Raw genomic sequence first — 15,795 nt, 5'->3', positions numbered from 1 at the left:
TGTACGCGATGTCGTCGTGTCATGTTGCATGCGGCAACAAATACAAATACAGTTGCATTTGCATTATCTGGCGTGATTAGGACTCGCTCAGCAGTGACGTGGAAATGTGGAATCCATGCTTGGATGGATGTACATGTACTCCATCAGAACTGGTAGGAGCAGAAGCAGACTGATCCAAAGGAAGCGCTGCGGCTGCGACTGCGGGCGCCGACGGCCGGGCAAAGGCTTCCGTGCACAGAAACAGATCGAAATGCTTGTACAGCCACCTGTCTGGCGCATCGGTAATCGGTTTCTACTTGGCTGCCCTTCTTTTGTTTTCGCAATCACAGGTCACAGCCGGGAAAAGCTGCTCCGATCCCCATCTTTTTCAGGGAGAAACAAGGAACAGGCTTTTACAGGTGTGCCATTAAAAAAGTTTGTAATTATACACAGGCTATTAAAAAAGTTGACCGCACACATATGCCACCGTTCTGAACTTCTTTGTTCTCCAAGCCATTCCGTCTGTTTTTCTACTTAACGGTGTCAAACCGACAGGTGAAATGACCATTTTACCCTACGGTGGGGTCCATTTGTCAGCCACACAAACTCTCTTTTTCTCTCTCTTTCTCTTACGCCTCCGTTCCGCGCTCCCCGTGCTCCTGCTCGTCGTCACGGCGCAGGCGGTGTGCTGCTGCTTCCCCTTCGCGGTGGTGGAGCTCGTCGTGCTCGCGGCCGTGGGCGAGGTGTAGGCGCGCCTCCCGTGCCGCCACGGCCAAGAAGGAGATGGCGGGGATGGACAGGGTGAGCAAAGGGGAGCTGCAACAGCCGAGGGCGGAGCTCCCCCGAGCACAAAGGCGCTCGTGCACGGCGTGGAGGCCTCCCGCTCCTGCCCGGCCGAGCCCTCGGTGGTGGTGACGGCGCGGTGGTGGAGCTCGTGCACCAGCGTGAGGCAGGAGCTCACCGCCGCGTGCGACACAGCGCCCGACGCCGCGTCGTACGCGGAGAGCAGCACCACGCACGCGCCGCATCCACCTGCAGAAATGGGTCGTCAAGCTCAAATCGCGGAACGAAACAGAAGAGCGTGGGGGAGGGAGGGAGGGAGAGAGGAGGAGGAGTTCGGGGTGGCATGCCTTCGCCGCAGCCAAACTTGGGCCCGGTGAAGCGGGTGCGGGTGCGGAGGAACTCGAGGAGGGTGGCGCCGGGGTCCACGTCACCCTCGCGGAGCTCCACCCGCTCGCCGTTCACGGCGAAGACCACCGCCGCTGACGCTGAGGAAGGAGCGGGCGCGGTTGAAGGCGAAGCAGCCATCGCGGCGCGGAGAGGTGCGCTGTGTGGGCGCGTGCGTGTCGGAACCCGATTCCCATCTGGGCGGCGCCACCAAGAATGGGCAAGCAGCAGCAGCTCGTGGAGCCCCATGACGACTTGACGAGGCGGAGCTTCTTCTCGCGGTGGCCGGAGCCGGAGGCGGGTGCGCCATCGTCCCCGTCCGCGGAGCTGACGCTCCAACGGTTGGAGCTTCGCCCCTAGGGCTGCTGCTACTGCTGCTCTAGGCAGTGAAGCTCTGGCCCGCCAGCTCCGCCTGCCGTGGCGTGCACCATGGCCACGTGGGAGCTCCGTCCGCCATGGCAGCGCGGGAGCTCGAGGCGGAGGAGCTCCGCCCCGGCCGCCGCAGGCGCGCGCGGGCGAGCTCCGCCCCGGCCAGCCACAGGCGCGGGCGAGCTCCGCCGGGGGTGCGCGCGGAGAAGAGAGATAAGGTCGAGTTTGAGAGAGAGAGAGGATAGGGATGAAAGGTGTATTATGGATTTTTTGACTGACCTGACCCACTTGTCAGGACTCCCAAACGGTGAAAAATGAACGGAATGCGGATGGAATGGCTTGGAAAGCAAAGAAGTTCAGAACGATGACATATGTGTGCGGTCAACTTTTTAAATGGCCTGTGTGTAATTACAAACTTTTTAATGGCACACATGTAAAAGCCTCAACAAGGAACGGCCGCCGCACCGCCCGTTGCTGCTTTCTTTGCGTGTAGTGAGCCTTGCCTTGCCCGTGCCCCCCCCCCCCCCCCCCCCCCCCACCCCATCCTCCTTGCATTGGGTTTTGGTTCCTTTGAATCGTTTGGTGATAAAAAAAATGTATATCAAGATTGACACGTACTCCATCCGTCTCAAAAATAAAGATACAATTCTTGTTTTGTATTGAAGAGTTGAAGTTAGACTGAATTTATAAAAAAAAATACTAGTATTGATTATAATGAATAGGTACCATTGATTATACTGAATAGGTACCATTAGATTAAAAAAAATACTAGCATTGATTTTTGTAGTATATTTGTTTAGAATCATAAATATTAATAATATTCTCTATAAACTTAACTGGACTTATGAAAGTTTGATTCAATACAAGCCTAATATTACATCATTTTTGGGACGGATGTAGCATTTGTCTAGCATACACGCATTGTATTAGTAAAACTTTTTTTTTGTCCCACCCACATACTTTGCCACGTTGAGATGTAAGAGGCTCTACAGGTCTTCAGCATCCGTTCATAGTTTGTACAATAATACTAATCTATCTATAGTCGGCCTACTTTCACACGTTATTATTATTTTATTATATTATTACTGGAAAGATAGCATGAACACTACTGTACAAAATTATGAAGAGAGGTATCGTAGATCAACAATAGGTTTATTATTAATAAAAATGTGTTTTGGAAAAAGAATCCACATTCATTACTTATTATATGTTTCATATAGTAAAATAGAAATAGAGGAAAGGACCATCCCGTCTCATCTTGCCTAGCAACATGTAGTTAGTTCATCACGGACACGGTAGAGAACTGAAGCAGTGAAATACTGAAATCCATCCCCACCCTCCATTAATTCTCCAGAAAGTAGTAGAAGAAAAAACAACCGGTAGAAACTAGAAAGAATGAAGAAAGAGACTGCATGCGACGGCGAGGGAGCAAAAGAGAGAGAGGGATCGTTCTGTTCACGGTTTGGAGACGAGGGGAAGGGTACATGATTGAAATGAATTCCTGCTGTGCTGAATCCCTCGTCCCTCGAGCGTGCACAAGAGCAACGCAACGCGGCATCTCCCAATTACAAGCTCTCACGCATCCTGTGACGCTGCCGGACAGCCAGACGCAGCGCAGCGCAGCGCAAGCCAAGGGAATGTAAACCCGCGGGAGCATACCATACCAGCGCTGGGAGAGAGAACAGTGAAGAAAAAAAGGCAAAAGGATTGCCCTGTCTACCACGGTCCACGGCTCACGGGTGTTGTTTTCTTTTCTGCAGAGCGAGAGAAGAAGAATTCGTCGCAAAAAAAAAGCGAGAGAAGAATTGATTCGTGGCTTCCGTCTTGTGGGTTCGTCAGATGGCAGCAGTACTACCTCGTTCTAAAGAAAAGTTCATTTCAAATTTAGATTGAGCCAGAATTTTCAAATCTAATTGAATTTATGAAAAAAAAATTATCAACTTTTGTATCGTTAAATAGATTTATTATAAAAATATATTCAATGATTTATCTACTGATATTTCTTACACATCATAATAAGTATTATTACGTATCAGTATTATTATGTATCATAAATATTGGTCTCTTTTTATAAATCTAATTAAATTTAAGATTTATTTGTTCAGAGAAACAAGAAAAAATTGATAGAAGAACATGTCGAACGGTTGGAAAGGATTTTACCGTGAATTGATGAATGCATAATACTATAATAATATATCTGCTGTTGGGATTTTGTTTATTTTTTATTAATGAGCGGTTCATCCAGCTTTGTAAGGATGGGAACTACAGCTACTACTATTGCAGTAACGCAGGTGTTACCAGTAGCGAAGGTTACTAATCCCTAGGAGAGATAGGTGTTTACTGGCAGTGGTAGTTCAGTTGCAGCTTTCTCCATTTTTTATTTTTAAATGGCCACCATCAGTGAGACACTGCTTGCAGATATATAGTACCTTTATTTTTTTTCATAACATGCATATAAATTATATAAAGATAAATTATCACTACATCATCTTCAAATTAGGTGTACAGAGCAAACCAAAACCAGATACACCAACATGTATCCATACACTCCTATACGTATCGCAAACCTGGAGATAAGAAAATGTTCCGTCTATCCAAAAAAGAGTCGTTTAGGGTGTATATTGGTGTGTGACACCTTTGATTTGAGTGGCCACTTGCAGATGAGAGATGCATGTATACAACATGCAGTAGACGTGTCCATTTGCACCTTTACGATTAGATCCTCATCGTCGTTTATGAGCTAAACCAGCATTACCACCACATAAACACACACTGCACAGCACAGTGCACAGTGCAGAGACACGAACGAATCTGGACTTCTGGAGCCACCAGACCAAACCGCGCGATCCCAGAGACACACAGCTGCAGCGCTAGTAGCCAACGCCAACCGTACCCGACGACGACGGCGAGGGGTGGCCTGTAGCGTGCTGGCGAGGGAATGAGCAGGCAACATGGGCACGACCGGGCGATGGATTGGGTGAATGCCCGGCGACGGAAGCTATGAAAGGGAAGCTGGGGGAATAAATAAGCGGAAAGGCGAGCGGCACTCCCAGGCTTCCCGTGACGGCCCTAAACCCATTTTGACCCCTCTCCCTCTCCAGCAAAGGCGAAAGGGCGATTAATTCTTGCTAGCTAGCCCACCTAATCGGCGTACAAGGACGCCTCACCAATCGCCGCCGGCCAGCCGAGTCGCCGGCTTCCCTCCTCGCCATGCAACCGGCCATGGCTGGATCCCATTGAAACCGAACCAAATAGCACGAGGCCGCTGTCGGGTTGAGATCTTGGTGCTCAGGGTCTAGCTGGAACAAGCGCCGGCTCCGTCTGGAGAGTTGCACATCATGTCTTGGTCGTGAAAACCAAGGGTGAGAATGAATGGGAATACTGGATGCAGCTAGGCACGCAGGGCGGCGGTATGTTTCTGCATGTGTCGTCCGTGCATGCAAATCTTGGCTGGGTACTGCTCTGCTGCGTGTTTGGTAATGAGGGCATGTGACGAGCGAAAGGGACGGGCAGCGCGAACAGCCAGCGTTTAGCGTACCTGCCGTGTTGGAGCAGCGAACCACGAACCAGGGCTTGAGATCCGATGGTGAGTTGTGACCTGATCGTGATCAACCAGGCGCAAACATGTCACAAAACAAATGGGAACAGACAGAGACCGCAGGTGTATGTATGTATGTATGTATGAACAAATGCCTAATACAGACAGCAGAACTAACCTTGTAGTGTGGCACTTCCAACTGCGAGGAAAGGGAGTAGCACAGGAACACAAAAATGTTACATCTTTTGCTTGATGATGAAGACCAACCATGAAACAGAGAATGCAGTATTGAAGAGTGATGGTTTTAAGATTTTAAAACTTCACAGCCACCAGCACAAAACTCGTACTATCCAGATAATTGTACAAAATCATGTCGTTCATTTGTTGCAGGAACACGCACGTTCCTTGGTGCGGAGAAGTTGAGCTCGACAGCAGAGAATAAACAAGGTGGGATAATCACAAAATTCACAATTGCTGGAAGTGAGGTCGTCGTTGTCATCGGTTCTCTTGCCAACGCAAAGCTAGTACACATTTCACAAAGCTATTTTAATTTTAATAACAGAAGAATGGCTTGCACATGCACTACACAGACTCATCGGAATTTGGACAAAGTCCATCGCTCACACCCCAAGCTCGGAGCACTATTCTGTGACTGATACCTGATGATGCAACGGGCCGAGACCTGCTGGGAACCGATGTTCCCGTTTCTCCAAAACTGGGATGATACACAGCCATGGAAAATTCTCAAATTCTTACTGATTCTCCATCGCCAAAGAAGCTTGATCTATATCTGCTCGCGAGCCCTCCCACAATTGCTGCTCTATGCCCAATTTCCTGAGCTCTGTTAGACCCCTCTCCACTGCAGTCATAAAATTGACAGAACCGCAGTCAGAAGACAATGTAAAAGATGCCACCTTGGACCAGAACAACTGATCTGATGCAAGAAGCCAAGAAAAAACAACAAATAGACAGCATGTATAGAAGGGTGTGTTTCGCAGAGCAATCTTTAGCTAGTGTATGCATAAAGACATCTAAAACAATCTTTTGGCTTGCACTTTCAATAGCAATAAGACTGCCCGATCATTCTTTGGGGTCAAATGCTCAAAAGGAACTGTGGAGACTTAAGTCCACTCATGCGCCTCAAAAAAAAAAAGATTTAAGTCCACCCTATGAGCATCATGATGATCAGTAAATTTAACAGCAAGATCTGCCAATAGTTAATTAGTTTAGTAACTAGTAACATGCAAGCATCATACCATCTATAGCGTCATGAGAATTTGGAGCTTGTGCGTTGCGACCAATCCAAAACTGAAGCCGGTCATCAGCAATATCTTCCTCAACACCATAAGTTTTGGCTCTTCTCCAGAAGTATATAAGCCATGCCTGAATTTAGGGCGAATCTCGTAAATCATGTTTAATAATAATGGAAGAATTGCAGAGTTCACATGGCTGAAGATTTACCTGCTTAAAGCTAACATCTTCAGCCTCTTCTGGGCTAAGATCTGCAAAATGAAGAAATAGTCTCAGTTTTGAATCCAAGCCATACAAACCTGACTGAAATGCTTCTGAATGCATGTAGTGAAATACAGTAAAAGTGGAATTTCACGGAAATCCTATTAGACAAGGTGGAGGAAGTAGTACCAAATGCCTCCAAGTATTTAGGTTCACCAGGTGATTTGAAATCTGAAAAAAAAAAGTAGAAAACAAAAGAATCCAGAACTTGATTAGTTACTAACTCTGCAAGCAAGCGAATAGATGCATTTAAAAGTAAAATTCCCCCCTGAAAAGAAAATCAAATGCATGCATTTGTAGATGGCATCACAGAACCCTACAGTCAGTATTTGTTTCATACTTTCATGAGATAGTTACTATCATGTAGCATTACAGTGTTCGTGAGATAGTATTTGGAAGAACACAATGCAAATATGCAAATGGATTTGGATGTTGCAAACACATAATTAAGTCAAAACTTGCCATGAGACGTGTAACAGACGATAACTGATACATCAAATTTCATTAATCTCGCACAACAGATGTTTTTTGAAGAAAAAAAAAGATGAAAGAAAACTATATTGCAAATGAAAGGGAACTAATCTGAAGCCCAACCATAAACTTAGTGCCATTAAAATTTTACTATAGCAATGAAGCAATTATAATTTCACTGGAATGAAGAGAAAAAAATATAACAAAAACAGCAAACCTGATGTGAACTGACGAACTATGCTAGGTCTGCGATGTTGGCCAAGTGCAACTACAACAGCATCTTCCACCTACATGACAATAACAGGAATTTGGGTTTAACATGCTAGAGTAGCCAGCCAATAATTACAAATGGTGAGAAAGTGTGCAATAGTATAATGGCAAAATAGCCCTTGTTGCCTTTGTGATTCACTGATTTGTCCAACTTTTAAATAGCCTTTGTATAAAAAAAAAAAGGGTTACTTTGAGCAGTAGGAAGTCCAACCAAGTCCTTCCAACTTTCAGCAGAAGCAAAACAGAACCAGCATGTTAAGTTTTACATTTGGAATTTTGGATATTACGATAACCTACCAACAGTTTCAGAATATTAGGAGAGTTTATGTCTTCCCTCATGGTTTTTCTTACGCAGGAGGTTGCCTCTACATTTGAGTAACAGCTACCGCAACATTGCCTTGGAGAAATCTAGAAACAAAAGGAAGTGAATGTAACACCTTCAATGAAGAAAGCTCTCTAAGGCCCATTTCAACTGAAAGCATGCTCTCTATATTGCCTTCTCCCATTACATCACTCATTTCTCGTGCAAGTTTATTTCTGCCCTGACCATTTTCACCTGCATGAACAAATTTCAAGCCATTATTTAATTGGGGTGCATGGAATAAATTAAGATCTACAACTTAAGTATTATAAGGATGCAAACTTGCCTTGTTTTCGAGGCTCCTCCTTAGCTTTTTGACCAGCAGAAAGAACAACCTCGAGAGGAAGAGGAGCCAATGATGACCAATGTTCATATTTTGATACCGCAATTTCGGGATACACACCTTGAAGTTGATTAATCAATCATCAGATAATCATGAATAAGGTGGGAAACAAAACATCAGCAGTTAAGTGCCCCTGATAAAGGCATACTGCACATTTTTTAGACAAGGCCCAATTGCTTTTCGGTTGCCAATCCTAGACATGGGCCAGCCAAACCATACACGTACAGTACTAAAGACAGCCAGGTTAGCTAAGGTTTAGTGTGAAGATTAAGCATGAGCATTGAGAGACAAGCTATGCCATTACATTGCACAGTAATTACATAAAATGTTGTATCTTGCTCTATACTAAGAACAGTTATCTTTTGCTGATGTCCATATAATAACATCATCAGTGGATGAGCGGCTAGAAGACCCATAACATGGTATCTTGTTGAAATTCATCCAATAAAGTAAATCACAGTAAATAAGCTATTTAGCTGCCTTTGAAGAGAGAAAAATAAAAAATGAATAGTGCATGTGCAAATGGAATGCTTCTCATCAATAGTACCACACAAGCACCTCCTTTCTAAATGTCTAGTGACTAGTCAGTATAATCAAAAAAATGTTCAAGACTTTTCCATTAAGATTTATCAAGCAACTTACCATATTGAACTGCTAAGCCCCAATAGCGTGCAAGCCAGCACCTTTTTAGGACAACCTCCTCCTACAAAGTTCTAACTAGATTAAAATCCATGTCATTAAAACAAAAGGAGGATTGAGCAGTAATCAGGCTAACCATTTCTTCTTGAGTTAAGACCATTCTCTGAGTCATAGATCGGAGAGCCTTCGTTTCAGACTCTGCCTCCTTTAGCTGGTCCATTGCTGATGCAACCTCTTCTTTGGCAGACTATTCAAACGTGTAAGTGAACAATAGGAGTCCAATAAAGCAGCATATACAACAAAGATTTGGACATTAAAATTTGTCAGAAGTATATTTACCTCAAGTTCTTGCCTTAATGTTGTTACTTCCCCATCTCTACCATCCTTTGATTCTCTTGCAGCTTTTAGTGCGGCCTGAGGATGAATGAAGTATTGATAAAGAGTTACAAAATTAGCATCAAAGTGCGGTTAAGGGATAAGTAAGTTTATATGCGGCTATTTAGTTTGTAACAGCTTTTAAAATATATATTCATGCGCTTTCATAGTATATCATTTCAGGAAACTTCGAAGCACTAAGTATTTAGCATGAACAATTGAACATAATATATTTAGTGACAACACAAAGTGTAAAGACTGAAATTGAAGTTCCGCACAGGAATTATCGTCATTTTAACATTAAACAACATTTAAGATCTAACAGTTGAGAAAATATGCATCTAAATATTGGCTAAACGAGCAGTATGATAACATATGAATGACAGCAACCTATAGCAGAACACAAGAAGAAAACTAACCTCCCTCTGCTTAAGTGCTGCTTCCTTCCTGCCAGTATGCATGCGCATGTTTGTCATGACCAGTAGTGGATTTATAAAACATGTGCATTCAAACACAGAACAAACCTGCTCAAGAGACGAGCTTCTAATGATACTCCTTCTCCAAGAGCAGCTACCTGTATAACAATAAATTATGATATAAGCAAGCATGCATATAGTCACTACACAAGAAGCAATTATTTCATGGATATAAAACCCTACACAGCATGGAAAGGCCAAATTCTTCCAGTATTTTAAGGTTCAGGTTCAATTACATTAGAGATAGACTCAGACCACATCTTACAAATGAGCAAAGGTATCTCAGTGAAGCAAACAAATCACAACAACAACATAGCCTTTCAGTCCCAAGCAAGTTGGGGTAGGCTAGAGTTGAAACCCACCAAGAGCCCCAAGTCACGGTACAGACACTTCAATAGCTGCTTTCCAAGCACTCCTATTCAAACATAGATCTCTAGGTATATCCAAAGCTTTCAAATCTCTTTTTATTGCCTCCCCCCATGTCAATTTCGGTCTACCACTACCTCTCCTCATATTATTAGCTTGGCTTAGGACTCCACAATCCACTGGTGCCTCTGGAAGTCTCCTTTGGACATGGCCAAACCACCTCAACCGATGTTGGACAAGCTTTTCTTCAATTGGTGCTACCTTCAGGCGATCACGTATATCATCGTTCCGAATTCGATCCATTCTTGTGTGACCGCAAATCCATCGCAACATACGCATTTCTGCAACACTCAGTTGTTGAACATGTCGAATCTTTGTAGGCCAACATTCTGCTCCATACAACATAGCCGGTCTAATCGTCGTTCTATAGAACTTGCCTTTTGGCTTTTGTGGTACCCTAAGCTTGTCGCCACTTGATCCACCCTGCTTTGATTCTATGGCTAACGTCCAATATCTCCATCCCTCTGTAGCATCGATCCCAAATACCGAAAGATATCCTTCTTAGGCACTACTTGACCTTCCAAACTCACATCTCCCTCCTCCTGCACAACTCCGCCAAAGTCGCATCTCATGTATTCGGTTTTAGTTCTGTTAAATCTAAAACCTTTAGACTTAAAGGTCTGCCGCCATAACTCTAGTTTCCTATTTACAACCGTCTGGCTTTCGTCCACTAACACTACATCATCAGCGAACAACATACACCAAGGGATATCCCCTTGTATGTTCCTGGTAACCTCATCCATTACCAATGCAAAGAGATACGGGCTTAAGGCTGACCCTTGATGAAGTCCAGTTTTAATCGGGAAGTAATTTGTGTTATCATCGTTTGTTCGAACACTAGTCACAACATTGTTGTACATGTCCTTGATGAGGGTCACGTACTTTGATGGGACTTTTATGTTTGTCCAAAGACCACCACATAACATTTCTTGGTATCTTGTCATAAGCCTTCTAAGTTCATGAAAACCAAATGGAGGTCCTTCTTCTGCTCTCTAAACTGCTAGATAACCTGTCTTATTAAGAAGATTGCTTCTGTGGTTGACCTTCCGGGCATGAAACCAAATTGGTTTGTTGATATCTGCGTTGTTCCTCACAGGCGCTGCTCGATGACTGTCTCACATAACTTCATAGTGTGGCTCATCAACTTAATTCCCCGATAATTAGTACAACTTTGGATATCTGTCTTGTTCTTGTAGATTGGTACCAATATGCTTCTTCTCCACTCCTCAGGCATCTTGTTCGATCGAAAGATATTGTTGAACATCTTGGTTAGCCATACTATAGCTATATCCCCGAGACATCTCCACACCTTGATTGGGATACCATTAGGGTCCATCGCTGATATTGTTGAACATCTTGGTTAGCCATACTATAGCTATATCCCCGAGACATCTCCACACCTTGATTGGGATACCATCAGGGTCCATCGCTTTGCCCCCTTTCATCCTTTTCAAGGCTTCTATGACCTCCGATTCTTGAATCCTCCGCACAAAGCGCCTGTTAGTGTCATCAAACGAGTCGTCTAGCTGAACGGTGGTATTCTCGTTCTCACCATTGAACAATTTATCAAAATACTCTTGCCATCTATGTCTGATCTCATCCTCCTTCACCAAGAGCTGCTCCCTCTCATCGTGAAGCAAGCAAATCCAAAAAAATAACATGTTTTTAGTCGATCTTATCTCACCTGTTTCTCAAGCTCCTTGGCTCTAGCTTCAGCTTCCTCACATCTTTCTTCAGCAAGTCGCAACTGTCAATCAAGAATAAGAAATAATTTAGTGAAGCACCACATAGAAACACTGCCTACATTGCACTGTATATTAATGGTATTGCTGTTTCACCTTTTCTAGAACACTTTCATTCTCCTCTTGTAGCATATCAAGCTGTATAACAGTATAGCATTAGTCTTTGACACAGATATACATTCTCAAGTATTTGATGTTACAGTCACAACCCCTAAGGACCCCTTTGGAACGCAGGAATTTCACAGGAATTGTATAGGAATTCCATAGGATTTAGTTCATTTTTTCACAGGAAAAACGTAGGAATGTGAAAAAATCCCACGTTCCAAAGGGGGCCTAACAGTTAATAAGAAAAACTGAGCAAAAAAAAAATAAGTGACATCTTCAGAGAAAAAGGAACACCTCATCTTGAACCGTGGATGCCTCTCTTTTTAGTCCCAATTCTCTTGAGTTATGAAGCCCCGCATCAAATCTAAAGAGAAAATGAGGGTTGAATCACTATGTTTCCCTTGTTTCTTTCAAAAATAAAGAAAAAAGTTGAAAAGAAAACAAAGCTATAAGTAGCAATTGATAATGCAACAACATTTAATCCCAGTTTCCATTGTAACAAAACCAATGCAGCACTCGCTGTAACATATAGAAAAGGTGTTTATCTGGCATCCATCCCAAAAAGAGTGTATTTCTAATTTTTTCCTAGGTCAAACTATCCTAAGTTTGACCAAGTTTATAGAGAAGACTATCAAGATTTAAGACACCAAATAAGTATCATTAGATCTATCATGAAATATATGTTCATAGTATACCTATTTGGTGTCATAATTTTGATAATCTTACCAATAACCTTGGTCAAAATTTAGATATTTTGACTTAGGAAAAAACTAGAAATGCACTTTTGGGGGACAGAGTAAGACAATTTTCACCAGAAGATCTAATCTAGTACCTGAATTCCCAATTTAGTTGAGAGAGATTTCAGTCACACTGTGACACTGTAGCAATCATGCAAATCATCCTATAGATAAAACATCAGGAGCTTACTGCTGCAACTGTACACAGTGGACAGAAATCTTTTTGTTATTTCAAATTTATGCTACTGGTGTCATTCTTTTAAAAAAAACCACTGTGACATTTCTTTGTTTGTTTATTTTTTTTCAGGTTAATTTATGGGCAATGTTGTTTGACCATATCTTATTGGGGACAATGCTTACATTGATGCAACTATACATAAATGCTAATTCAGACTAAACCCGTAGCAAGAGCTGACAGATGCAGTAAGTTAGTGGCATACTAGCATCACTTCTTCCAAAGAGTGGTACAACAAGTAATTTCACTTAGTTTTGCAGCATTTGCTGGGACACTGGTACCACTGATCATGCAATAATTTAGACTAGTCTATTTTTAGCATACAACTTATATTCCACGTCTTTGAGAGGGAAATGTAACAAGTGTACCTTTTCGGCCGAGTGTGATCCACTGGAGGCTCCACAGCCACAGGTGGAATAGGGGATGGGGTTCGCAGTGTCGTGTTGGTTTTGATCGGTGGCACCACTGTGGTGGTCGGTCGTGATGAAACAGCTGGCCTGCCTGCCGACGATGAGCGGACGGTAGGAGGTGGCTCTACAATGTTCCGACCTAACTAATGAAAACATGAGGAGATCAAATTAGCAGAAAGCCACAGAACAGAGTTGGGAAATTGAGTAGAGCTGAAAGTCCGAGACACTAACACACTGCACTGATCAATTTCCCCCCAATTCTAACTCTAAACGATTTAACAAGCATTACTAGAAGGTGATCTAGCACTAGCGAGTGGGAACTATCTTCATTTGCAAATTCATCCAATCATGGACGGTTTCGTAACAATTTGACCTCAGTTTGACCAATTTGGACTAGTTTGCCCATAGCAGCATCCCAGAACGGGCGTTCCCTAAGCAGAGAAGCAGCATCAATGGCGACGAGCAAGGGATCCGGAAGCAAAATACCGCAGGGGAGGGAGATCTCGCGGAGCGCCCAAGCAGGGACACGCCGTTGCTGCCGTGCGCTACCCTGCCACTTCCGAACCTCCCAGGTGGCGGCGGCGGGTGGTCGGCGGCGTAGTCGTCGTCGTCGTCGTCGTCGCCGGCGGCCGCGGCGGCGTTCTGCGAGGCCATGACCTGCGCGAGCCTCGCTGCCGCGGCGCGCGCGGCGACGTTCTGCGTGCGGCGGACGTTGGAGATGCCGGCCGCGCCCGCGGCGGAGGAGGTGGAGGAGGAGCGGTGGTGCGAGGGGGAGACGCCGCCGGGGGAGGAGGAGCCCGTGCTGCTGCCGCTCCGCTGCCGCCCGTAGACGGGGCTCCCCGCCCGGAGACGGTCCATGCTGTGGCTCGCCGGTGGGATCTGGGGCCGCCGAGGGGCCGCGGCGCGGAGATGGCGAGGCCGGGGCGAGGGAGAGTGGGAAGGAAGTGGGGGAGAGCACGCTCGCGAGTCGCAACGCCGCTGGAGTTTTCAGTTTTTGCTCTTCTTGCAGTTTGCCCCCTCCTAGTTTATCGATTTTTATTTTCTTTTTTGCAATTCTCTTGCCTGCAAATTTATGTTTGTTCCGTACTTCTTCTTCTTTTGTGCTCTTTTTGGGTGGTTCGATTCATTCCACACGGTCAAATACAGAGAAATCATGATGATTTTTTCTGCCCCTACAAGTCAACTTTAACATTATTGCTATGATGTAGATGTATCCGTGCCTTGTTTCTTGAGAATTACTACTCCTTGGTAACATTGTTTTAAGAGTGAAAACTTATTCATCAACTCGGTTACAATATAGCATCACAACAATACAATGTCATTGAAAATGAAAATTCATTGTTTTTCCTGAGATATCCACCCTTAGCTAATGTCCTCTTGATAAACAGCAACTAGTGCACCAAAATGCATTAAGAAGGCAATTACATATATAACTAAAATAAACGCGCAAAAAGAAGTTGCCAGCAATGAGAGTGAATGGAAGGGCAAGATGGAAAATGGTGAAAAAGGAAAAGGAAAAGGGCTCTAGTGCAAAACAGAATAGCAATTTTTTCTTTTGAGAAAACTGAAAAGCAAAATTCCACGCTGGTTTGCACGTCCCCGTTGCGAGAGCGACGTTCTCTGTGCATGCTGGAGCCTCTCATCCGGTGAGCAGACCAGCCACACCGAACACCTCTCTTTCTCCTCGTCCGCCGTCGATCACCCGATCCGACGGACGTGATTGCATCGGCAGGCAGGCGGCCAGCGCAGAGGATCCGCTGGTGATCATGGGAGGCAAATGCAGATGTTGTTAGTTGGGGGATATATCCTGAGAACTGAGCGCTGCGGTAGCGGCCCAACCTCTAAACTTTGACGTCATGTATTCATGTCTGGGTACAGACTCTAATTGCAATTTACTCCAGTGTATGTTTAGTTAAAAAAAAGTTATGCTGGACTTAAGGCATGTTTATATTAGTTATTAGGGCTAGTTAATAGCTAGTTGGCTAACAACTAGTTGGAGGCTTGGTTAAAAATTTAACACGCCTATTTATCCAAATAGATCCTTACATGTGCAAATTAGTTAGTGTTGACTATAACAACTAGTGAAGTTCATTTGACCGATGAAATTATTGTTGAGTTTGAAAAGCCGCCCCCTCCCCCGACTCAAATATTATAAATCATACATTCTCTAACCTACAACGGGACAAGATATCCTTTGACCATTTTAATTTGTATGGTTTGAGGTCGTTTTTTCATTCATGACAGATGACGTTATTTCTCCAATCGTTTCGCTGTAAAATAAACTTATTGGTCCCTTTATTTTGAATTATAAGTCATTCTGAATTTTCGAGGTATATAACTTTTGCTAGTATCTATAAAGTTATATACCTAAAAATCCAAAATGACAAACAATTTGAAATAGATCGGAGGGAGTACTTTATATAATACGATAGTTTTGTCACAATGAATTTGAACACGTAGTTGTATGGTGCTACTGATCAGGATCTCGCTAAGCTCCTCATGAATTTGAACATGCATGCATGCCCGCCCTTATCTATAGCTTGTTTGTCTCCTCCTCTCTAAAGCTTAAAAGCCACCCAACAACAGTTTTTTTTTGAACAAACACACACATATACAATTAATGAACGTGGTCCAGATTCC

General features: G+C 43.9%; 1 protein-coding gene across 1 annotated transcript; it reads right to left on the bottom strand.

Moving 5' to 3' along the window:
* Nucleotides 1–5,506: 5,506 nt before the first annotated feature.
* On the bottom strand, nucleotides 5,507–14,117 carry LOC136457112 (coiled-coil domain-containing protein SCD2-like). The gene is made up of 17 exons (XM_066457158.1): nucleotides 13,642–14,117; nucleotides 13,114–13,298; nucleotides 12,068–12,137; nucleotides 11,765–11,806; nucleotides 11,611–11,673; nucleotides 9,549–9,598; nucleotides 9,444–9,471; nucleotides 8,989–9,063; nucleotides 8,786–8,896; nucleotides 8,653–8,713; nucleotides 7,954–8,070; nucleotides 7,744–7,862; nucleotides 7,254–7,323; nucleotides 6,695–6,736; nucleotides 6,515–6,555; nucleotides 6,310–6,436; nucleotides 5,507–5,912 (listed from the first exon to the last, which is right to left on the bottom strand). The coding sequence occupies exons 1-17, from the start codon at nucleotides 14,011–14,013 to the stop codon at nucleotides 5,806–5,808; spliced, it is 1,680 nt and encodes a 559-aa protein (XP_066313255.1). The 5' UTR covers nucleotides 14,014–14,117; the 3' UTR covers nucleotides 5,507–5,805.
* Between the last annotated feature and the right edge of the window lie 1,678 nt (nucleotides 14,118–15,795).

The sequence above is a fragment of the Miscanthus floridulus genome, chromosome 6 (assembly GCF_019320115.1).
Source record: "Miscanthus floridulus cultivar M001 chromosome 6, ASM1932011v1, whole genome shotgun sequence".
NCBI lineage: Eukaryota > Viridiplantae > Streptophyta > Magnoliopsida > Poales > Poaceae > Miscanthus > Miscanthus floridulus.
Note: the sequence above shows the minus strand (reverse complement) of the source record. Positions and strands in the feature narration are given on the sequence as shown.